Here is a 25,434-nt window from a genome sequence, read left to right as displayed (position 1 = left end):
ACCCAGACAAACCACAGAATCCCCAAATAGTAAGGGTTGGAAGGGACCTCTGGAGATCATCTAGTCCAACACCACTGCTAAACACAGGGTCAACTCAGAGCAGGTTATCCAGGACCACAATGTCCAGGAAGGTTTCAAAAGTCTCCAAAGGCCACTCCAGAGAAGGAACCAAGTGCTGAGGAGTCAAAAGACAGCCCATTCAGATACATCTGCAGGATGCAAAGGGAACCATTGCCACACCTTGACCTCCTGCCACAAGGCCTCTGGGGTCAGAAAAACTGAAAAGCAAGGCTTGTTTTTTATAGGGTCCCCACTTCTCCTTGTGTTTAAAAACAGTATTTATTTTTTTTTACATCCCCAAGTACATATATTTACCAAGATTCCAGTAGTCTCATCTCCCTGTTCAAGGTGGGAGCATGGTTGCACTAATTAAGTCTATTAAGAAAGTGGCTACCCTCTGCCTTCAAACTGGAATTAGTCACGCTTGGTCTGACCTTGCATTATTTTGAAGCACTGCAAACATTAAGAGAAAATTAGCATGACTTGTTAAATCCTTTACAAGGTAAAACAATCCTATTGCTCCAGGTTCACATACACCAAAAACCAAACCAAAATCAAGCTCTTAAATCATGACTGCTCCTTTAATGTGGTAGGATTTTACTCTTTTATTTTAAATTCATTCATTTCTCATTTACTTGAGCAATCACACTGGCTTTAATGAGCTCTACACGTGAAAACTGCAAGGACAATGGATCATATTGGCTTGTGCTACAGAGCTCTGCACACCTAGAAAGGAAATCCTAAACCATCATGTGCTTCTCTACAGCCAGATTACTAGGTTTTAATCCTCTCTACCAGATGCATTGTCAGTCTGTATGTGTAATAAATCAACGTGTGTAATTGTATGGATAAATTGAACTGAAATATGCATATCAGACTGTGGGGGTGGGAACAACAAACAAACCCCAACCTTTAGTTGTGTTTTGCAGAGTTGGGGACCAAATTCAGCTGTGCAGAAACTGGAAAAGGAAGAAGTTGCTGCATAGTGAGTGAGGACTTGCATTACCCTTCAGCTACAGCTCACAGGCTCATTTTAGCCCCCAATCACCTGTGAAGGACCATGCCAGGTCATGGATGAGCATCGCATCCTTGTGCTTGTGAAAGAGCAGGAGCTGGTACAGACTTAAGCATTAACCATGCAGTTGCCGATCCACAGCAAGTTCATACTGTCCCTCTGTGCACAGAAACTTACCCCTGCAGATCTACACCTGTCTCTCCAACTCTTAACCCATTACCTGAGTTATCTGCTATCCATCATCAGCCCTGGTAAACTAGACATTGCCATCTTCATACCCCAAGCTGAAACACAAGATTCATGATCCAACTCCCCTAGCCACCAACCAGAAGAGCAAAATCCACCACAAACCACCAATTGCCTCAGGAAAGCCCTCAGGTAAGGTGGACACTTTCAAAACCCTGGGCGTTCTCCAGCAAACCCAAACCCAGCTCTCAGCCAGCAGGACCAAAGACAGCTGCAGCTCCACACCCAGGGCTCAACACCTGCACATCATCTCCATTTCTACCAAGTTTGTACTGCCCAAGAGTGGTGTGTCCAGGGCAGAAAGGTGCATGTGCCAAGTTCTCACAGCCAGACAACTTTGCAGCAAGGAGCTCTGCCTCTCCAGAGAAACCATCATCTAGTTGTTAACTGGAGAGCATCTTGATCAGCCGCCATAGGATTCTTTTGGACTTGATGATCTTCGAGGTTTTTTCCAACCTTAATGATTCAACAATTCTACGAATCTGAGTAATCTGATCCAGTGAAAGGTGTTCCTGGCCATGGCTGGGAGTTGGAACTAGATGATCCTTAAGGTCCCTGCCAAATCAAAGCATTCTGTGAATATCACAAAGTATTTTCTCCAGAACAAGGAGATTGCTGTCTAATCGCAGGATTAGGGAGGTTGTTCCCATTTTCCACCAGTGCCAGGGACGCAAATTCATCAGGATAAATTCAGGATAATTACATGCAAACCCCCAAAAAGCTACTTTTATCTATTTCACTGCTGAGACAGACTCACCCACTGGAATTAAATCCAGCTAAAAGTATCACTGACTTCAGCAAGAGGCAGACTACATCCCTCTTCATTCCCATCCTTGAGGAGGGACTTGCTTTTTGGCACAGGGGTCCAAGCCTGGCTGGTACTTGGGAAAAACAAAAAGGAGCCAGCATGTAAGCATCATATGTGTGTTGCGGCCCTGGGCAACCTGATCCAGTTGGGAGGTGTCCCTGCTGACTGCAGGGGAGTTGGACAAGATGACCTTTAAGGATTCCTTCCAACCTGATGTGGCCTGTGAATGTGTGTGGAACGACAGCCCTGATTTCCTATGCAGGATGAAGACAAGAGCCCAGGATTGCAAGAAGCCACTCGCAAGTGCTGATTATCTTCTGGGAAAACCTTCAGCAACCTTTTGGAGTTTTTTAGAAAGTAAGCACACAAAAGTCACCCCAGCAAAAGCACATTCTGCTGAGATGTTTTCTGCAGGGGATGCAAATGGTGAAAGGGCTAAGGAACACCTCATGTGACTACAGAGCTATGAAAGCAGCTCTGCCAGGGCTCAGGCTGCAGGATGGGAATAAATAAATAAATGTATGGAGAAAGACATTTTACAAAGGTCCTGCACACAGGTAACCAAGGCATGCACATTTCAGAGCTGGAGGAGGGTTTCCTTCCCCACCTGCTGTATCTAAACTGCATATGAGATGCTTACTTTTGTACCAAATTCTCCTCCTTTCCCTGTGCCCAGGAAAATGGACCATCCAGTGAATATTCTCTATGAGTTCATTAGACACATGGGGTGGCTGTGCCAGCTGCATCCCACCACAGCTCTTCTGGAATGGTCCCAGGAGCCCATGCAGCAAAAAACCTGCTCTGCAGCAGCTTGCAGCATTTTCCTTCCAAGGAAGAGTACAGAAGTGGCATGGGAGCCGATCTGGGCCACCAGCTGCAAAGGAACAGGAGTTCCTCACAACCGAGTTGGGCACCCAGGAACCAGGTGCCAACCAAAAGGCTGATTTTGGCAACACACAAACAGCATCAAATCCACAGAGAGTGTGAATTTGCCAAAAATCAAGGGTGCTAGGCCAGCAAGGAGCTGAATCTTGCAGTCTGTGAGGTATCAGCGCAAGTCCAAAGCTGCGGCCAGGCTCCGTGCCCTTTGCAAGGCGCGACCTATGGTATAGCACACCAAGACTACCAATTGTTCTGAGTAGGGGATAGTATTTCTATTTTAAAACCAGAAACCAGCTGAACATCAATGCTAACATCCAGTTTGGCTTTAACAGGGATTTAAAGAACTTGGGCTTCTTCGTTCCTTAATCCCACACCACTACCAACCAGGATCGACTTCTAACAATGCAAAAGCATCTGCCCACATTTTTGCAATTATTTCAGAGCCAGCAAAGAGCACCCTCCCCTTTCTGTAGGGTTAATCTGAAGAACAGTTGCCAAAATGCTGAGAACACAGTTGAACAATAGCTCCTCTGATGAAATTCCTTCACTCCATAGAGAAACCAGTATCCTCCAGCTGCTGTGGCTTGTCCAGAGAGATCTCCGAGTGTTTATCCATTCCCAAAGAGAAGGGGGCAAATAAAAGATGACAACTTAAAATATTTGAGTGCAGCTTGCAAAAAAAAGTAATGCAGAGCCCTTCAATCTAACCACACCAGTTTTATTAATGCAGTATTTGCTTTGTGTGAAATACAAACCTGGGACAACCATAGAAGGAGGGCAATGCCAACCACCTGTCCTGGGGATAGAGACTTGCTACCCTTTTCAGTCCGGAGACCACTTTTAGCAGCTCCATCCCTTTAAACATTCATCCTCAGTGGAATCTCTGATTGGTCATTTATAAAAGCTGGGTAGCAAAGCTGGACAGCTGAATTACAGCAGCTATTATCCACATATGCCTGAATCCAAGCAGACACCTTTATTTATAAAGGCTCTCTGGCTGACCGAGATTTGACATCAGTACAAAAAGCATTCAGCATCCAACTGACTGCTTCAGAATAACGTGATGAAAGGTTAGCCTGTGCAGTCTCAGAAGACACCTTTACACAGAGCTAAGAGCTATCATTAAAAGAATTCATGCTGTTGCAATGACTCTTTTAACCAAGGTGTAAGTAATTGATTTCCTGAGCAGACACACGGAGGTGCACACCTTTGTGTCCTCTGCTGGTATGTATTCAAATGGATTGTATCTTCTTATCCCCCTAGACCTAATTCCAAAGCATTAAAGTATTTTTTGGTTCATCAGACCTATCCCCTCTCCTTTTAGACCTCCTGGATCTCTATGTTTTCCAAACTGACACTTCTTGTTTGTTCAACTTTCAGCTCACCCCCACCTGAGAGCCATGAGCTCTCCATGCTTCCCACCAATCAGGGGAACCCACAACATGCAGGCAATACAAAGGAACACAGGCAATAAAAGTGCAGACGGGTGGAGAAGGAAGAAGAGCAGGTGGCAAGAAAAATCCATTCCTCACAGTTGGTCTTCTTTAGCTCTAATTGCCTCAGTGACAACCCCTGATAACAGAAGGTAACCAAGACCGTGGCAGAAGTGTGAATTCTGATTTAAATTGACAGCGTCCCCAGGGGCACCACATGCAAATGTACAAAGCAGGGCTGAGCTGGGTGAAGGAAGGCAGTCAAGTGCATTCTCTTCAGACTCCTAAGTCTGTTAGAATAACCCAAAACAGGCAACAGCACCTCTGCCTGAGCTTTGAAGCTCCCAATGAGGCTTCGAAGATTGCACTGTGACTTGTAAGGCATGGTAAGGAAGAGCCTGTCTTGACTGGTTCCTCATTTCTTAAAAGCAAGGACCACCACAACTATCCTCATTTGGTTCCCAAAAGCATCCTTCCTGCTCCTAGCATCTTCTCCCCCAGCATCCACCCATCCATCCCACCACACCCCAACCCACAGCACTAGACTCACCTACACAGGACTGTGCCTCAGCACAACTCTCCAGCTAAAATTCCCTAGAGGTAATGAAAATTCAGGGGCCTGACAGCAAGAGGAGTAGCCAAGTAACCTCAAACACCCCTAGCAGGACCAACCTGAAGTTCCAAGGAGGTAGCCCAGATTCCCACAAGGGGCTGCTGGATGAGATCCCCATGGGGCCATCCCAGAGACCCCAGCACCAATGTCAGGCAGGCAGGAGCTATGCACCTTTGTCAAGTACATTATTATGGTTACCAAAGGGTTGGTTGGGGTTTTTACCCCCTCCCCTTTTCAAAAGAATTCTTATCAGTTTAACGTAACACCACCAGTCAATAACATTTCTTATCTTAAAAGGTCACTCAGGTAGTCCTAACTCAGCATTTCATCTACCTTCACATTATCTGGAAGGAAACAGCCTGGTGACTCTCTATTATTTTTTTCAATAATCCACTTCCCTGGAACTGTAAGATTTAAAGAAAACCCTGCTCAGAACCAAGCCGACCCCACAGGCAATTGGAGCACACTGGGGAACAGAGGGAGAAAAAGGTAGAAAAAACCACATTTATTTCTGCTGAGTGAGAAACAAGAGGAATATCCCAACAGGAGAACTCAGAAAGCCAGGGAAGTACCTGAATGTAGACCACAGCTGCTGCAGAAAGACAGTGTTCTGCTGGCAAACATCACATCAGCCAAGTTTCTCCACAACAGAAGTTGTGAGCTTTTTTCCTCCACATTTCTCTCCTGATTTTCTTCCTTTTTCACTTCCCATTGCAGATCAGAGACACAGAGAAGAGGACAGAAACCCAAGGACAAGAAGAACGCATCTGTGGGCTGAGGGTTTTATCTTGGGGGGAGACCAAAACCAAACCCAAACAATCAAGCAAACAAACCAACCAAAAAAACCCCAACCCACACACACAACACCCCAAACAGAAAACAAGGAGGGGGGAAAAATGCAGTGGCATGGAAAATGAGTTTTTAAGTGTTTCAGGTTAAACCTGGTCAAATCTTGATTTATCCACCCAATTTCTTCTTGTAACAACAATAAAACTCCGAACACGACACACATTGTCCATACCCCAGCCAGGCAGCAGTGTGGACAAGGAGCAGGAGAACTAACTGGTTAAAATTCGGGCAGGTTTGTGGTTTGTCTGAAATGAGTTTTGTCCAGAAGAAAGAAAAAAAAAAAAAAAGAAAGAAGAAAAGAGCAACCTGGAACCAATTACTTGTGAGGATCAGTAACAGAAGAAATGCTTTTTAAAGTGCCCTGTGCTTCTACTCCAGGGCTGCCTTGCTTGAGAGCCAAGAGTGGAACAGAGCTGCTGGATTCTGCAGATGACACTCACAATATTAGTGTTACTTTAAGTAAAATATCTTCAGGCATTATAGCTCAGCCTGCTGGGCCACATCCAGCTCTTGTCAATGTCAGGGAAGACTTCATAGATTCATAAAATGGTTTGGGTTGGAAAGGACTTTAAAAAAATCATCTAGTTCAAACCCCCTTGCTATGGGAAAAGACACCTTCCACTGGTTGCTCATGGCCTCATCCAACCTAGCCTCGAACACCTCCACAGAGCAGGCATCCACAACCCCTGGGCATCCTGTTCCAATGTCTCACCACCCTCACTCTAAAGAATTTCTTTCTAATATCCAGTCTAAATCTGCCCTCCTCAAGCTTCAATCCATTCTCTCTCATCCTATTACTACAAGCTCTTGTAAAAGGTCCCTCCTTCCTTGCAGGCCTGTTCAGGTATTCCCCGGAGCCTTCACTTGTCCAGGCTGAACAGCCCCAACTCTCTCCTCTTGCTGCGCACAGAGGAGGTGCTCCAGCCTCTGATCATCTTTGTGGCGCTTCTCTGGCCCCACTCCAGCCATACAATGTCCTGCAGCAGAAGCTGGCTCAGCTCTTGTTGCAAAAGAGCCATTAGCACCATCCACCCCAGATTGTCCCTAACAGAAAGTCCCATACTCTCAACACAACTGTGAGTCTGTTGAAGCATGGTAGCAAGCAAGCATAGGAGAAAGGTCTTTTTCTGCCCCAAGGATTATTTTCCTGTAATACGAAAAGGGTTTTGCTACAGCTAAAGCACTGCAAATGTCCTGAAGAGTCCACAAAGGACAGTAGCCACACTCAGTAGTAGCAAAATGCATGGTTATCACCCAGCTTCAACTCAGAGATCAGAACTCTACAGACTTCATCAGTGAGTGGAGCCTTTGGTCACACCAGAGATGAGCCCCAACCCCAGGAAGCCTTAGATGAGGTGCCATACCACATGTTCATATAGAGCCCCATCAGAAAAAAAACAGGCTACAGTTCAGATACCTTCACCAAAATCTTTGCTATGACCATGCCATGGACATGCAAATACACAAATCAAACTGCAAGCTGTGGACCAGGCATACAATCACAGAGTGATTTGAGTTGGAAGAGAACTTTGAAGGCCATCCAGTATGATCTCCTTGCAGCGAGCAGGGACATCTTCAACTAGAGCAGGTTGCTCAGAGCCCAGCCCAACCTAACCTGGAATGCTTCCAGGGATGGGGCATCTACCAACTCTCCAGGCAATCTGGGACAGTGTTTTACCACCTGGTGAAGCCATGCTGACAATCCTTTGCTTACATCTCCGCTTGTGTTAGACAGATGTGTTTGCCCCCTCCATGGAAAGCCTAGTGAAAGCCCATGCACTTGCCTCATGCAGCCAGGTATAAAGCATGACTGGGTTTCTTGCCTTCAGAGTTGCTCCCCACCCTATTCCAACCAGGCTTATTTTCTGCTCATCACCAGAATCAGAGAAGACTGCACAGAAGAATAGCATAATTATCACGTCATGGGTACCATCCCAAGCTCCAGGAGAGGAAACCCAGCTCACAATCCCCTTATAAGAGAAACAACTCCCTCTGCCCTTAAAACCCCCTCCAAACCAAAGCCAGCATCATGTTCTCCAGCACAGAAACAATCCCAACCTTGTTTTGATGAGATCCCGCCCCTCCACTTCAGGCATCTGCTACGGAAGAGGAAGCGGAAAGTCGGGAACGGATCTGCTCACTCCAACCTCAACTTTATTTGTCATTACTAGGGCCAAGATGGAAAGCCACCAGCTTGGCTGTTTGCCATAGCCAAACTCATGCTCAACAGTGGCCTCTGCAAATCACTGGGTCTCCTTCTTAGGACTGCAAAGATAAACAAGTCAGTGCTTCAGAGAAAAGCAGTGAGCATTCAAGCCCATGGATCTACTGCATCAGAGCCCACAGCCTCTTATAGCATCTTCTGGATGCCTTAGTAGCTCTTGCATGACCAAGAAAGTAAAGCAAAGCTCTAGTTTATTCAGAGGAAATAGAAAGAAAACACAAAGGGCACGACCACAACTCAGAAGAATGTGTGAGTGCACACATGCTTCATAGAGTCATTTTGGTTGGAAGAGACCTTTAAGATCAACAAGTCCAACTGTTAACACATCACTAAACCACCTCCCTCAGCACCACATTCACACAGGTTTTAAAGTCCTCCAGGGATAGGGGCTTCACCACTTTCCTGGGCAGCATGTTCCAGGCCTTGACAACCTTTTAGGTGGAGCAGTTTTTCCTAATGTCTGCCTAAACCTCCTCTGTCACAACTTGAGGCCATTTAGATTCACGTAAAGGTTCATTCCAGCTGCAACCCTTGGTGCCAAGCCCCACTCCTGGGTTTCTGCAGATAGAAAGGGTTTCAAAGATGATGACTTGTGCTTTGCTATGGGCTTCTACACACAGCACCATGCAAGTGGGGAGAAAACTGATGTCATCGGGTGGGAACCCTAAAACCCAGCCCAGCAGCCACTTTAGCACACCAGCTTCTCCACGCTCTGGTGAGTCCAACCCTTAGGAGCTGTCAGCTCTGCCCCCCAGGGTTTGGGTGCAGTAGTTGTGCAAGGGGTGCCCTTTCTCCAAACAGTTCTCTGTGGTAACATTAGACACAAGCACGAAGCTGGAAAGCTAAAGCACTGACGAATGCATCTTAAAATAAAGCAAGTGTTCACACTAATTACTATTTCAGTTACACAAACCAATGGCAAACAGCTTCCAGCTTGGTAAAAAAAATTGCTTTCATTAGCCAGAGATTAAATTAAGGTGTTTTTCTCATGGAAAATGACAGAGGAAAAAAGGCTTGAAAAATTGCAGGAAGACAGAAATTTGCACTATGATCCACCAGGTCCACAGAAACCTTCACCAACTGCTTCAAAGAAACTTTGGCTGAGCAGAGCTGCAAGTTCTTTCAAAGCAACTGGCCCAAATGCAAATGTGTAAAACAAGATGGTGAGATGAGCACATAGCTTTGAGTGGGAGCTGAAGTCTAATATGCTATAGGACGCAACTGCGCAGATGATCATCCACTAGCAACAGCCTGAGCTACAAGCAGAGCACTTTCCCCATCCATCCATTTAATCTCATTTGAAGATAAGTGTATTTGTAAATTATATTATTTTAATTGATGGCTCCACAGTTGGTTCTTATTCAACTGCTGATCTAAAGCTCTCCTTGACCTCTCCCATCAATCTGTACCTTGATGGGTTGAAGCCGGCTGTACGCCATCAGTGATGCCCCATGTAGTTCCTGCCCTCAATGTATGCAGCCTCCCTGCACCCACTGCTGTGGGGTCAAACTTAATCTCAGCCACTTTTCCAAGCTCAAAGATAAGAAGTCTGCACAGAAGGGTGGCATTTGAACAGAAATCAAAGGACAACAAGCTGGTCCTGGCACAGATCTCCAGCTCAGATTGGCGATGATGCACAAAATGCTTATCTGCATCTTTTACTTGCACTTCAACAGCAGGATGCTTCCCAACTGCAGTCCCTGGAGAAAGGAATCCTGATGTCTGGCACAAGAAATGGTTAAAAAGACATTACAAAGTCTCTTTGGAAGACAGCAGCCCACCCATGGGCAGAACTGCTTGCACCACACAATGCTCCAGGCAGCGACCCAGGCTGGTCTCATAGTTTCCCCGCTTGCTTTAAGCATTGCTACCTAAAATAAGTTTCCCCAGCAAGCCCTAGAAGAGACACACCAGCCAGCCAGCCAAATGACCTGGCCCTCACTAGCTCTGTCCTGTGGAGGAGACCTCATCATTCACACTGACAAAGGGAGCAAGCTACAAGGAGCTTCTCCTTCCTTCTCCAACTGCAAGGGCCACATGCCAAGAACTTCAAGCAAAGGCACTTTTAAGCAAATAGGAAAAAAATACAGAAAAGTTAAGGACAAGCCCAAAGGCATCTTCTCCAGGTCCCAGCAACAGCACAAGAGCAAGGGGGTGTCTTCATGCCATGCCTCCAGCCAGAGCTGGTGTGAGCCAACCACTGGTCTGCAGAGCTTCCCACAGCTACTCTGAGAAGCATCTTCAGAAATAAAAATACTTTTGAACTGCAAGAGAATACTGGGTGTGTAGCCTTGCCCAAAGGCCCTGACTAACACTGTTCTGTATCTTTATACCCTTCCCAATGCTATTCCCCAAAAAACCTCAGCACAGGCAGCTTCTAGCCCTCAAGTCTGCAAACAAAACCTGGGCAAAATGCATGGCAGCAGCTCAAACATGCAGATTCAAAGAAGCTACTGTCCAAGAGCTCAGCAGACTTCTCCATTTAAGAGTCCCAAGCTCATGATTTTTAATGAGTGGAGATGGCAGGGCTGCTCATACCCCTCTCCAGGCAGAGACCATGCAATGCCAATGCCCAGTGTTTCACTTAAAACCTCCCATCAGTCCCACCAAACACAGGGTTTAGCTCCTCACCCTGTTCTTCTCCCTGGACACCTGCTTGGCCCCTACAGTGCCCTCCACAATGGCCTCAAGTTCTGTCAGGGGAGGTTCAGGTTGGACATTAGGAAAAATTTGTTCACTGAGAGGGAGATCAAGCACTGGAACAGGCCACCCAGGGAGGTGGTGGAGTTGTCATCCCTGGAGGTATTTAAAAGGCATATGGATGTGGTGCTGAGTGGCACGGCTTAGTAGCAGTGCTTTAGCAATAGTTGTGGGACTGTGAACTCTAGGTGACTGGTTAGACATGATGATCTCAAAGGTCTCTTCCAACTCAACAGTTCTGCGATTCCACAGAACAGCCCAGCGATGCTCTCACAAAGCCCAAGAGCATTTCAACTAGAGCTCAGCACTGCAACACAATGGTAAGCCAAGAAAAATACAGAACAACTGGGAACCATCCCCAAACTGGGCACTGGGATGATTTCCCATCATAGAATCATAGGATTGTTTTATTTGGAAAAGACCTCCAAGACCCTCGAGTCCAACCATAAATCTAAGACCACCATGGCCATTAAAACATGTCCCAAAATGCCATGTCCACACGTTTCTTGAACACTCCAGCGACTGTGACTCCACTACCTCCCTGGGCAGTCTGTTCCAATGCCCGACCACTCTTGTCAGGGAAGAAATTTTTCCTAATACCCAACCTAAACCTCCCCTGGCACAATTCCAGGCCACTTCCTCTCATTCTATCACCTGGTAGTAGGGAGAAGAGATCAACCCTCACCTAACTCAACCTCCTTTCAGAGAGCTGTAGAAAGCAATAAGGTCTCCCATCAGTGCCCTCTTCTCCAGACTAAACCACCCCAGTTCCCTCAGCCACTCCTACTAAGACTTGTTCTCTAGACCCTTCACCAACTTTGTTACCCTTCTCTGGACACATTCCATCAGTGAGGGTCACTAGGTGTGAAATGCAAAATGTGCATGCAAAGAGGTCGGAACTTCCAGAGACAGTCTGTGGCCAAAGTGGGCAGCACCAGGCACAGAGCTGGAACCACAAAGACCTAAGGAAGTTGGAGGCAGAGCCTGGAGGAACATATAATAGTTTTTAATAGCCCTGATGGTACAGTCAGGGAGGAGAAAAATAAATAAAAATAAATAAATAATAATAAACCCACACCCACACAAAAGAAAACCCCACAACCACACAAGCCCTCCTTTGAGCTGGTGCACCTTCATGCTTGGCCATTTTTTCCAGCTGCATCACTTGGTCTAAATAAAGACATTATGGCTCTCTACAACCCTTGACTCTTCCTCCAGCCAGTTCTCCCCAGGACAAGAAATCTAGGTCATTTTGATGCTCTCATTGTGATACTTGACAGCCTGCCAAAATGAAATAAAGATTTTGGCCTTAACGTGCAAAACGGTCAATGTCCTGTGCACAGGGCACTGAAAGCTTGTTGTCCTTCAAGACTAAGAGCTTAAAGCTGTCATTTCATCAGTGCAGATGAGTATTTGGATGCCTGGAGGGTGCAGAGGGCTTTTGGGCATCTCTGTCAACCAGCAGAGACTGCAGGAGCAGGGAAGGCATGGCAGCTCTGAAGGTGGGGCTGGTGGGATGAGGGACTAATTAATCCAAGAAAAACACTCAGCACAGAATCACAGAGGTTGGAAAGGACCTCCTGAGGTCTAGTCCAACCCTCCTGTTAAAGCAGGGTCACCCACTGCAGGTTGTCCAGGATCACAATGTCCAGGTGGGTTTGGAATCTCTCCAGAGAAGACTCCACCACCTCTCTGGGCAGCCTGCTCCAGTGACCCACCACTCTCTATATAAAGTTCCTCATACTAGATGGAATTTCCTATGCGCTAGCGTTTGCTCATTATCTCTTGTCCTGTCACTCACACCTCTGGCCATCAGAGACCAGATGTCCAAGCAGGTGAGAACAGCAGCACATGCCATGCTCAATGACAAGCCTACAGACTGCATTCTATGGGTCTATACCCCATGGAGTGGCCATACCCGACACCCCTCAGTGTCTCAGCCACAGCTGGTGTGCACAGCAGGAACACAGGTCCTGTTCCCACCACAGCAGACGTTATGCTCCCACCTGACCTTTACCAACAGCTTGGAGGAGGTCGCCGTGTCCTGACAGCTCTGAGCAGCTGGGACTGAAGGCCAGGCTGAAAGGAAGGAAGGAAGCAAGCTATAGCAGGCTTTTAAATAGCACTGTGCAATACCTGAAACTTCTATTTCTGTGCATGGAGAGTATGGTTTCCATAGTCTTCTCCACACAGGACAGGTCAAGCCAAATTGCTAATTCAAAGTGAATTAGCAGCAACTTGCATCCTTCACCAGTTAAACCATTAAAGCGCCATAGCTTACCACGAAGGACACCCACACACAAGCCGTATGCTTCTCCTAATGAAGAAACTAATGAAGATTGCCTTCCGTGCTTGCTTCTCACTTCTAATTTACCTTTATCATCAAGGAACACCACTGAACACACTACAGATTGAATCCCACAACACATGCAGGCGCTACATCTCTGATCTGCTCCAAGACACCAGTGTAGGAGGCCCATGTGGTTCTATCTGCCTGCTCCCTGCTTGAGCAGTTATCCAAAGAGCTACAGAAGCAGGAGGCTCCTCAGAGCTTTTTGACGGTCATATAGAGCAGAGACACGTCAGATATGCAGTTCTAACAAGGATGGCTTGGCTGTCATTATCAAAAATACATTTACACTCAGAAAAAAACAAGACAGAACTCCTTCAAAATAAACGTATGTGCTTCTCCATGACCATTAACTATTTGAAAAGAGTTATTTTTCTTCCTCAAGGTTTTCCCATATCACCTGCCAGACAGCAGACACCTCCTTTGGAATCTACCAGGCAAGAAACAACCTGGACATTTTTGTTGAGAGAAGTATTCCTCCGTGTCTGGTCCACACACCTGCAGGCTACGCTAGCTTATGAGGGCTTCAGCTCTGGTCTTCCTTTGGAGCCCCTACTCATCTCAGTTGCTGGTTAGATGCCAAAGACAGTGTTCAGCCACCAAGGAATACAGCAAGGCTGCCACCTCCTTCTAACAACAATGAACTAGGGGCAACATTCCAGTTTTCCCACCTTCCTAACAGGGTTGGGGCAAGCAACAGGTCTTGAACATGCAACTCGCCTCTCATGACGATCCACCACTTAGGTCAATTCAGACACTTGCTCTGGCACGTTCGACCAGCATGTTACATTCAGACCAGTACTGTTTAAACCCATGGTGACATCCCTTGCCAGACAGTGGATTTCACCCACGCTTCATTGAAGGTAACCACACCACATCTTACAGTCAGTTCCTACATCTCACTTAAGATATGCACCCTCATTACCCCACAGTCCCTTGTACACTTCCCTTGCCATGTCCCAAACATCAAGGTGGATGCTAATGGGGCACCTACAAGCAAAGAGCCACTATTTCCAGATCAGCAAACACCAGGAAAGCATACCAGAAGCCATCTCAGCCCCCAGTGTGGGAGGGAATCAAGCCCAAATTAGTTAAGCAAACACCAAGATTCAAACAGTAAAGAATAATGCAAGGTTAGATGATGACACTGCTTTTCAGGAGGACCTGATGTGATTCCATTGCCAAGCAAGTCACAGACTGGGAAACAGGCACAAACAGGAACAATTCCAAAATTACAGGTGGTTTAATGAAGACAACAGTGTTAACACTGGAGCCTAAAAGCTATTTCCCAACAGTTCTTGGTCAAAAACATCTGCTGCCCTTCCTTCCTCCACCACAAAATCGCATGGCTTGGAAAATCACATGTCCTGTTCTATTGGTTAGACTTAACAATATTAAAGGTCTTTTCCAATCTAACCAATTCTATGATTCTCTAACATGTCCATCCCGTGGGAAAGCTGTATGGAGGGGTGTTTGGCAAGAAAAAGAGCTCAGCACATCCAGGTTGTGCTATCAGAGGTACAAACGCCCTGGAGGAACAGCTTGTTTTTGGAAGGAATGTCAGGGAAAGCACAGGCAGCTCCACAAACAAACCAAGGGACGGGTAGAAGGCTGGATGCCAAGTTTCACTTGCAGGAGAAATCCTCATGCCAAGCAAGGTCAATGGGATTACAGGGGCAAGCAGGGATTGCCTGCATGAGTAGAGATGGGAAGGGTCCAACCCCTGGTTTCCACCTTGGCTTACAGCAAGCAAATGCCACCACAAATGACTTTTTATTTGGGAAGACCTCAAACCTCTTTCTCCTCCATAATTCACCTTTTTCCTGTGGTTAGGAGGTACATCACAGACACACACACCCCCCCCCCATCCCCTGACCAACACAGGGGGCATGGCTACCACCCTATCCACAACCTGAACAAAAACCTACAAAGCTGATAAACAACTAAAAGCTAAAAATATATTGTTGGCAGCAATGTGCAGCAGGAATGGCTGTGCTAAGGCCAGCATAGGAGGCTGAACATCTATCCTGGAGCAGCTGAGTTTTGAGAGCATGCTCCCTCCCCGTTGTGTGAGTGTGTCCCCCCCCGGGGCCTCCCCACCCAAATGGATGAGGTTCAGCCCTTCAGCTGTTTATAAAACCAGCAGCATTGCGCCCAGACGCACTCGACAGCATTCCTCCCTCTCATTCCTGAGAGCTATATAAGGGAACGGCCAATTCCAGCCTTGCTCGCCCCTGGAGCCAGACCCGATCTTGATCCCTTCGTGCCGGAGCAGCTCCAGGCTTGGTTTCCTGCAGAAGGACTTAAATCCGTCCTGGGTGGAAGGCGGCACAGAGCTGGACCTTGTCATCAAATGGCAGCACAGGCAGCTGCCAAATCCTGCCGGCTCGGTGCTCTAATGGAGAACAGCTGGAGAAGGACCCAGCATTCCTCCCATCCCACCAACACTGGGGGCTCTGGTTGGGATTTGAGGACTCTGTATGGGATCTAGGGGGTTCTGTATGGAACCCAGCTACCACCCCCCACCCTCAAATTTCTTCCTTTCATGATATTCATCTGGTTGCTCCCCATTTCAACATGCACAACCCAAAAAGCAACAGCTCCCAGGACCTCCCTCCCCAAGATTTTAAACAAAAGAGATTCTCTGCCATGGGGCAAGTTTTTACTTTGCCCTTTTTTGCCTTTTCTTTGTTGATTTTTTTTTTCTTTTTTTTTGAGGGGGGAACCGTGTTAGGAGCCAGAACTATGCAACTTAAAATGCAGATTTCACCCTCCCTACCCATACTCCTATCTCACAAGCTCTGCTGAAAGACACTTGGAACCCCCGTACAAATCAGCACACACATGCTTGAGGAACATACGTGTTCTTAACAACACACCCATAAACAAAACACGTTCCCCCGCGGCGGCGGCGAAACTCACCACCTCACTTGTGCCATTTTCACCCTGCTCCAACTCCATCATCGACTTACTACGGAGTTGAGCAACTCGGAATAGCGCAGAAATAACAACCACCACCACCATCCCCAAAATTAAAAGGGGGGGGGGGGGGGGGGGGGAAAAAACAAAGCAACAAAAACCACCACCTCCCCCCGCACTTTTCTGCGGCCACGGTATGTTCAAGTAACATAAACCAGCCTGCTCTCATTTTCCTCAGAGCTCCAGTGAAAACACAAGGGGGTATTCACAGCCGCAGGGGAAAGGGGGAGAAAAAAAAAAAAGAAAGAAAAAAATGTGTCCAAACAGGATCTGAATGATGAAATAGGAATTGCCACATTTATAGATTAAAAAAATAATACTACTAATAAAAAAAGAGGATAACTCGGCCGCCCAACCCTTTAGAAAATAACAGTTTGTCTAAGGTAGCGCCGGGCTTCTGCACGTTGCAGAAAGCAAAGCAAGCCACGTTGCCCAAAAGAAGCCGAGAAAATCCAGACTCTACGTGACCTGACTTACTTATTGCACAGGAAACTGCATGGAAGAAGGAAGGGGGGGCGGGGGGGGGGGGGGAGGAGAGAAAAAAAAAAACCCACCCCACCAATCATTCACGCTACCGTAGTTACACCACGCCATAGACTGGAGTAGTTTGCTGTGGAAAATCTAACTGAAATAAGCCACCATCGTTTGAAAAATAAAATGTGAGGAGAGAAGATGTTAGTGTAGAGGAGCTGAGGTGCTCCAGCTCCCTGATCTTGGGGGTTTTGTGGACAGTTCGGGGTGGTTTAAGGTAGGTTTTTTTAGTATTTTACCCTCGTTGGAGCGTCGTTCGAAAAGGTTTGCAGCAAAAAGCCACCACTCACCAGGGTTGTTGGCTTCCCCTTCGAGGATGTGGAGCTCGGTGCAGTCTGCCAACGAGTGCTCCAGGCAGAGCTGGAGGAAGCGAGCCTGGGTCCGGCTGACGCGTTTGAGCAGGGAGAGCAGCGCAACAGTCTGCTCACACTCGTTCCAGCCCTTGAACCAACCGGCCAACACGCCAACCTGGTCTCGAAACATCATGGTGAGCCGGTGGCCCCCCAAGGAGAAGACACCTCTGCAGGGTTGGGGGTGAGGGAGGTGGGGGTAGAAAATAAATAACCAGGGAAGCCTCCCTGACCCAACTCTGCTTCCTCCCCTGCGATTCGGGGCGGGATTAAAAAATGCTAATAATAAAAATTTAAAGAGGAAAAAACAAAAGGAAGAACCCCCCCTAAAAAAATCTCCTTTGCTATGATTAAAAGGGTGGGTTTTGGTTTGGACGCAGCTTTTAGCCTGGGGTTGGGTTCTTCTGGCTTCTGTGCAGTGCTGGATTCCCTGACGGCGAGGCAGGAGGGAGGAAAGGAAAAAGGAGGATTGGCGGGGGGAGGGGGGAAGAGGTGTTGGCCAAAAAAAATTATTTAAAAAAAGCCCAAAATAAGGAAAACCCCAACGTCGGGAGTGCCCCCAGCAAGGAGGTTGCGGGGAGCTGCGGGGACTGCCTCGTCCTGCGGTGGAGGTGGGGCACCAGGGGCCTCACACCTGGAAGAGAAGAAAGGGGGTGTCAGGGGGGGGGTGGGAAGAGGAGAAGGAGGAAGAGTAGGAGGAAGGCTCGCCCTCGGCACTGGCACGCAGCGGGCTAGGCACCGTAGCTCCGCTGCCTTCCTCCCCCTCCTCCGGTATCTCCCTCCGACACCCCCCCGCCCCCACCCGCCAAGCCCGAGACTGGGGAGGTGGGGGAAGCACCCACTCTCACACTGCACCCAGTACCCTGCACCAGGGTGCACCCAGCAGCACGGGGGATACTGTGGGATGTAACAACCCCCCTGTGCAGTACACCCAGCACCCCCATGGGGGAGTAATAAGCAACCCCCTGTGCAACCAGAACCCTAATATGGGGGTAGGGAAATAACCCTTGTAATGCACGCAGCACTTCGAGCTCAGCAACACCCCCCCCATGCACACAGACCCGCAGCGGGGGGGTTGGGGGGGGGGGAGGAGGGGGGGGGGAGGAGGGAGGGGGGAGTGGAAATCAACGCCCCCACGCATACAGCACCCCTATTCAGGGGGCACGAGAGGAAGGGGGGAAGCAAGGAAAGGGGAAGGGGAGGGAAGGAAAGGGAGCAGTGAGGTTTTGCCCCAACACACACCTCCTCCCCCCTCCCCCCCGCCAAATAAAAAAAAGTTCCCTTCCCGGCCCTACCCCACTCACCTGACTCGTAGGGGCCCCGGGGCGCGGGGGGGGCCGGCGCGGCGCCGGGGGGGGCCGTGCCATGGCGCGGGGTTACAGGGGAGGGAGGGAGGGGGGGACAAAATGAGGAGCGGGGAGGAGGAGGGGGGGTGGGGGGGCCGCAGGGCGCGAGCGGCGGCGGCGCGAGACTGAGCTTAGCCGCGCGCCGAGCCCCCGCTCCCCACATGCCGCTCATTTGCATAGGGGTGACGTCAGCCAGAAGGGGGCCGGGCTTAGGGCGGGGCGCGGGAAGGGGTGGGCGCGCGGCGTGTCCCCCCCTCCCCAGCGATCTGTGGGTCCCCTGTAACCTCTCCTCCTACTAACGACTTCCCCCAGGCAATTTGGGGGGGACCCTGCGGGATAGGGAGGCTGGAGATGGCCCCACTGCCCTGTTCCCCCTGTCCTATGTGTGAGTCCTTCCCGCGCCCTGGCTCCAGCTGCGGAGTTCCCGCTGGAGGAAACCACCATCTAGTGGGCTACAGGGTAATGGCACCGTCGCAGGGGTGGCGGGGGGGATAGGAAACGCTACTTTTTGGGTCTGGCGAATGGCGCAGCACCGGCAAAAAAGGGGCGTTTTTTGAAGGGATTTTAAATTCTTGGTGAATGAGGTGTAAACGCTGTCCTGGGGTTTTGGTAAGGGGCCAGTGGAGATGGATGGAATTGACCACTGTTAGGGAGCAGAACTCATTTTTCAGGATACTGGTCTCCCCTGTGGATTCTATATCCCTGACATCCAAGGGATGAGTGATCCAGGTGTCCAGGGGATGACTGACCCAGGTACGTGCAAGACAAGAAAATATGGACCAAAACCCTCCAAGCACAAGTGTTTGCAAGAAGTTGGCAAATACTGAACAGGACCTAAGCATATAAAACCTGTGCACAGCAGGTGGAGGGAGGTGATTCTGCTGCTCTGCTGGACCTCTGTGTGCAGTTCTGGAGTCCTCAGCACAGGAAATAGACGGACCTCTTGGAGTGAAGCCAGAGGTCACAACAATGGTCTAAGAGCTGGAACCCCTCTGCCGTGAGACCAAGCTGAGAGAGTTGGGGTTGTTCAGCCTGGAGAAGCTAGAAGGCCTCCAGCAAGAGCTTCTTGTGACCTTTCAGTACTTAAAGGGGCTACAAGAAAGAGGGGTACAGACTTCTTAGCAGGGCCCGTTGTGATAAGACAATGCGTGATGGTCTGAAAGTAAAAGAGGGAGATTTAGACTAGAAAGAAGGAAGAAATTTTTGACACTGAGTGTGGTGAAACACTGTCCCAGCTTGCCCAGAGAGGTGGTAGATGTCCCGTGCCTGGAACCACTCCAGGTCAGGTTGTCTGGAGCTCTGAGCTACCTGCTCTAGTTGCAGAGGTCCCTGCTGACTGCAGGGGGGTTGGACTAGATGACCTTTAAAGGTTCCTTCCAACCCAAACCAGTCAGTGATTCTATGAAGGGTGTAAAGCGTGTTTATTTGCGAGCACAGCAAAACGGTGTCAAATGTCTGACCCACACACAGCTGGTGCTTCAGGGAGCAAGCAACACTGGTACCTTTGCAGCAGTTCGTAGTCCCCATTGCTTTGCAGACAGGAAAGCTTGGAGATAAGAGATGTGCTCAGGTGGGGGGGGAAATGTATAGTGAGGAGATAAAGAGTGCTTGAAGCCACCAGGAATGCCTGGTGCTGTGTGCAGAAGCATTAATAGCAGGTTGAGGATCACCAAGTCACTTCCAGCAGCTCCTGTACATCAAGAACAAATGGTCCATCTCATCTCACTTACGTGGTTGCATGTAACACACTCTAGCTTTCAGTATGTCTGGTGACTAATTAAACAAACAGGAGTAGAGTTCCCTGCCAACAAACCCCAGCCATCTGTCTCATCCTCCAGCTCCATCCCAATAAATGGTCAGTCAAGGAGCCCCTTTCCCCTCATTTTGGGTGCTGACAGTCCTCCTGCTGTCCGGGTACGCTGAGGGACAGCCCATGGAGCTGCAAGGATACACCATCTGCACGTCTTGCACAGGAACGTGGAGCGAGGCTCGTTACACCGTTGGTGTTAACGGCAGGAGGAGCTCCAGGCAGAATGCTGTGTGCTTGCACGTTGCTAATTTAAGGGTTGCCAAGCTGGCTTTGCCCATAACACCTCCCAGGCTTTGCATTTCACACATCTAAAGTGGTAACAGCAGTGATCAGAGGAATATTCCGGGCTGAAACATCAAATGCAGTCCTCTGCAGGGCCATGCACACGTATCCCCCTGCACACAGCAAGTCATCATGTGAGGATAAAAGGACTGAAGCTACAGAGTCTGTCCTGTGCTTCAGCAGGTATCAAGATAATCTGATAATAAACCCGAAATAATCATCTGCCACTTGGAGCCCCACAGGACCTATTTCCCACATTTCCCCACTTAGGACCCTATAGTACCTATTCCTCATAGTGTCCCCTTTTGGAACCCCACAGTACCTATCACTTCCCAGGAAGCAGATGTGGAAGAGTGAGGTCCTGATGTAACAGCAGATACTGTGATGTTTGGAGGCTTCTATCTGTGATCCATGAAAGAAAGCTCACTACATGTACTGTGGGGTGGGTGCTCATGTAGGTCAGTGCAATAGAAGAATCCCCAAGCTGCATGGAAACAAATTTCCTTTTCTTGGGCTAATTGTGGATGGAATTGTGCGTCTCTGTCCGTGTATGAAGGACTCATTAACAGCTCCATGGTCAACTCTCTTCCCCACAGACAGAGCATCCAACATGCAGGTGTTGTGTCCTGGGAGAAGATGCACCCCAGCCAGCTCTGCAACAGCACAGGGCAGAGCGAGTGGAGAAGCAGGATAATTCTATTTTATATACCAGGTCCTGGGGGACCTTGGGATCCTCATGGGTCCAGACAGAGTATTTCTGCAGGGCTGAAAGTCCCAGGGCAGAAAGCAGAGGTTGGTAGTGGGGCTTTGCATTGCCCATGTCCCATTCCTTGGTCAGCACAGAGCTGGTGGTGTAGTCTAGCTGACCTCCACTACTCAGCACAGAAATGCATAGGCACCATCTAGGTTTCTGTTTACCACTTCAGAGAGAAAACAAGAGGCCCCTGGGACTATTAGCCAAGCAGGTGGTCTCAGCAAATTAGTTAATCTTGATGGTTCCTGAGTTCAAAGGAAGCAGTTGCTCATCTCGGTGGAAGCTCTCGGCTAACATATTTTGCTGAAGGAGCGATGAGATTTCTCCACCAGCACACAGCGGCCCAGATTTCCCAGCTCATTAAACCCAAGTATTAATGAAAATACCATGGTAGGCAGGCCGAGGTAATTAAACACAACGTCTCTTCAGTTTGTTCTGCAACAAAGTGTGGGAAATGGTCACTGGCATGTTAGTGTTTTCCTCACCTTGGGTGGTGAAGTGGAGCTGTGTAATTCGTACAACTAAGCCCTGCTGAAAATGAGCACACAAAAAAGAAATACGAAGAAAGTAAAAATGAAGAGTAAACACTAAAGCCTATGTGGCTCTGCATTTCCAAACTGAATGGGGCAGATGATAAAAAATTGCATTTATACCCACGCTCCTGTGCCCAGGCTGGGGCTTGAGGATGACTTCAGGTCTGAATCCAAGAAAAGGCAACAAAGCTGGGGAAGGTCTAGAGCACAAGTATCTTGAGGAGCTGCTGAGAGAAACGGGGTTGTTTAGCCTGGAGGATAGGAGGCTGAGGGGAGCCTTTCTCCCTCTCTACAAGGGAGAAGCTGAGGGAGCTGGGGCTGCTTAGCCTGGAGAGGAGGAGGCTCAGGGGAGACCTTATTGCTCTCTACAACTACCTGAAGGGAGGTTGTAGCCAGGTGGGGGTTGGTCTCTTCTCCCAGGCAACCAGTACCAGAACAAGAGGACACAGTCTCAAGCTCTGCCAGGGGAGGTTTAGACTGGATGTTAGGAAGAAATTCTTCATAGAGAGAGCGGTTGGCCATTGGAATGGGCTGCCAGGGGAGGTGGTGGAGTCACCATCACTGGAGGTGTTTAGGAGGAGACTTGATGGGGTGGTTGGTGCCATGGTTTAGTTGATTAGATGGTGTTGGGTGATGGGTTGGATGCAATGATCTTGAAGGTCTCTTCTAACCTGGTCTGGTCTATTCTATTCTATTCTATTCCTATTCCTATTTCTAGTTCTAGTTCTAATTCTAATTCTAATTCTATTTCTATTCTATTCTAACTTCCTGAAAGGAGGTTGGAGTGAGGTGGGGGTTGGTCTCTTCTGTCAAGGCATAAGTGATAGGACAAAAGGAAATGGCCTGAAGTTGTACCAGGTAAGGTTTAGGCTGGACATTAGGAAAAATGTCTTTGCCAAAAGGGGTGTTAAATCCTGGAATAGGCTGCCCAGGGCAGTGGTGGAGTGTCCATCCCTGAAGGGATTTAAAAGAAGTGGAAGAAGTGTAGATGTGGTGCTGAGGGACAAGGTTTAGTGGTGGACTCAGTAGAGGTATGTTAACAGTTGGACTTGAGGATCTTAAAGGTCTCTTCCAACCAAAACAATTCCATGATTCTCTGAATTCACCAGGAGAGGAGCAGCGATCTTCCTAGACCTATCCCACTTGGGGCTGGGAGAGGAGGACAGAGATCTTTTCTGCACTGAAGAAAGCAGAAGAAAAGACAATTCTGGAAAAGCTAACCTGGCTCTGTGTATACCACACTTCGGTGACATTGATCTGGGGCAGAAGGTGGAATGCTCATCTCCAAGCCTTAATACATGACCCCACCAGCTCTCAGGCTGGATGCAGAACCCCTCCTTAAGCCTCAATAGTAGTAAATTAGGTGTTGCAGCCTAAATCTTCTTAAAAGCAGCATGCACTGACTCACCTGATGCAGAAGGCAGTGATCACCAGGCAATGGGGGACAAGGGCTGAGAGGAAGAATGTGTTTAATCCTCTGGTGTGAGCTACAACAGGGGATAGATGCAGCTGAAGGGGAAAAGAAGTGGCAGCATCTGGGTGCTAGAGAAAACACTGGGAAATAGAATTATAGAAATGTGGAATTGTTTGGGTTGGAAAAGACCTTTAAGATCATCAAGTCCAACTGTTAACATAACACTGCCAAGTCCACCACTAAACCATGTCCTTTAGCACCACATCTACATATCTTAAATCCTTCCAGAAATGGGGACTTCACCCCTTCCATGGGCAGCTTGTTCCAGGGCTTCACAACCCTTTTTGGGAAAAAATTTTTCCTTATGTCCAACCTAAACCTCCCCTGGTGCAGCTTGAGGCCATTTCTTCTTGCCCCTGCAAGAAGAGACCAACAGCCTTGGTTAGCTGGCATGGGAAGCATTGCTTACATTATATCTGTTTAGCCTCTGTTAGGGGGTTGCTTTGAGAAGACCCCATTTCATCTCTGCAAACAGCATCATGTTGTGCTGGGAGTGCACTGGCATCTGCCTCTCCGGTGATGTCTGCTCTGCCCTGTGCACTTGATGAGTTGGTTCACAGGGACCCCAGGGAAACAGAGTCAACAAAATAAATCAGCTTAACTAATGGCTCTCAAAAAAGCATCCCTGGCCAATGTATCACAAGCTGCTCTCATGCCTGGTGATGCACAGAGAATCAGTGACAAAGAGGAGATGAGGAAGAAGAGAATGAAAAAGGTGCTTCAGCTCACATGCTCAAGTTCAGATGGGTCTGCAGCAAGATTCCTGAGTGGCTCTGGGCCCCTCTTCATGCACACTAACACCCCTTAAGTGCCTGCCAGTGAGGTTACTCCCTGGATGGCCATATCTCATACCTTCATGTCATGTTCACCTGCAATGCTCACATTTTTTAAACCATTTGCAGCCAGCAATGAAAGCAGCTTGTTGTAGGACTTGAATCTGACTAAGGCTGTGATGGAAGCAGATGGCCCTGATGAAACAAGACACTGATCCCCACGGAGGCACCATTCAACATAGATGCTCGACTCCCTGGCTCCAGCAGCTTCAAGACAGGCTTGGAGATGTGCATTAGCACACACCAGTGAGGAAATTGCTTCCCTAACTACCCCTCTCAAGCAGTGCTCTTCAGAAGCCAGGTTCCAACTCAAGACACATGTCATCAGCACTGATACTAAGGCAGTTTTCCTACTTAATTATTAATAACGAAGCGTGCCCGGTGCTGACAGAGTGATGGTAATTTAAGGAGAATTTCCTTAAAGGAGAGTGGGAGAGTTGCCAGGGTGGGTGAGGTTTCAGATATAGCCAGGATGCTGGGATGGAGGAAAATCTTCACAGCATTACCTGATAAAATGGCAGGGGGTCCAGGCATGAAAGGCAAACAGAAGGGAAAACAAGCTCACACTGATCACAGAATGGTTTGGGTTACAAGAGTCCTTTAAAGGTCATCTAGTCCAAGACCCCCTGCTATGGACATCCTCTCTAGACGAAGTTGCTCAAAGACATGTCCATCCTGGCCTTGGACACTTCAGGGTTGGAGCATCAAAATCTTCTCCAGGCAACCTATGCTAGTGTCTCACCACACTCACAGTAAATGATTTCTTCCCAATATCTAATCTAATTCTCCCCTCTTTCAGTTTAAAACCATCACCCCTTGTCCTACACTCCCTGACAGTCCCTCCTCATCTTTCCTATAGCCCACTTCAAATATTGATAGACCACTATAAAGTCTTCCTGGAGCCTTCTCTTCTCCAGGCTGAACAGCCTTAACTCTCTCAGCCTGTCCTCACAGCAGAGGGCTTCCAGCCCTCCTATCATTTTTGCAGCCTCCTCTTGACTTGCTCCAACAGGTCTAGGTCCTTCTTCTGTTGGGTACCCCAGAGCTAGACACAGTACTCTAGGTGGGGTATCACCAGAGTAGAGTAGAGAATCACCTCCCTTGACCTGCTGGGAGAGGGGCACCACATGCTTAGTAGGTGGGATGGGTTTGGCAAAGGAGATTCAGTCTCAGTCGTGCCCTTTACACCACCCTTGCCATTCTCACCATCCCAGGCCACTTGCCTGCCCTGAATGCTCCTGCTCACCTTGGTATGGAGGCTGATTCTCAGGAGTCCTCAGGGGAGTTCCATAAATGAAGGCTGTCTATGAAGGGCTAACAGCAAAACGGGTAATTGCAGCCCCAGTTCCCTGATGAACCAGG

At 48.4% G+C, this 25,434-nt stretch overlaps 1 protein-coding gene across 4 annotated transcripts in view; it reads right to left on the bottom strand.

The window, feature by feature from the left end:
- SAMD4A (sterile alpha motif domain containing 4A) overlaps positions 1-18,470 on the bottom strand; it is a 118,569-nt gene extending 100,099 nt beyond the window's left edge. For 3 of the 4 annotated variants that reach the window (XR_008462251.1, XM_054161666.1, XM_054161667.1), the window contains exons 1-2: positions 18,345-18,469; positions 16,981-17,674 (exon numbers count right to left, since the gene is read on the bottom strand). Coding sequence is in view for 2 of the 4 variants with exons in the window: in XM_054161666.1 (XP_054017641.1) it covers positions 16,981-17,176 (196 nt within the window). In the remaining 2 variants the exon portion in view is untranslated. Of the gene's footprint in view, positions 1-16,980; positions 17,675-18,344 lie in introns of all 4 variants that reach the window. The other variant, XR_008462252.1, reaches the window with a different exon arrangement.
- Between the last annotated feature and the right edge of the window lie 6,964 nt (positions 18,471-25,434).

The sequence above is a fragment of the Dryobates pubescens genome, chromosome 5, assembly GCF_014839835.1.
Source record: "Dryobates pubescens isolate bDryPub1 chromosome 5, bDryPub1.pri, whole genome shotgun sequence".
NCBI classification, from domain to species: Eukaryota; Metazoa; Chordata; class Aves; order Piciformes; family Picidae; genus Dryobates; species Dryobates pubescens.
This window is presented reverse-complemented; position numbering and strand designations above follow the sequence as displayed.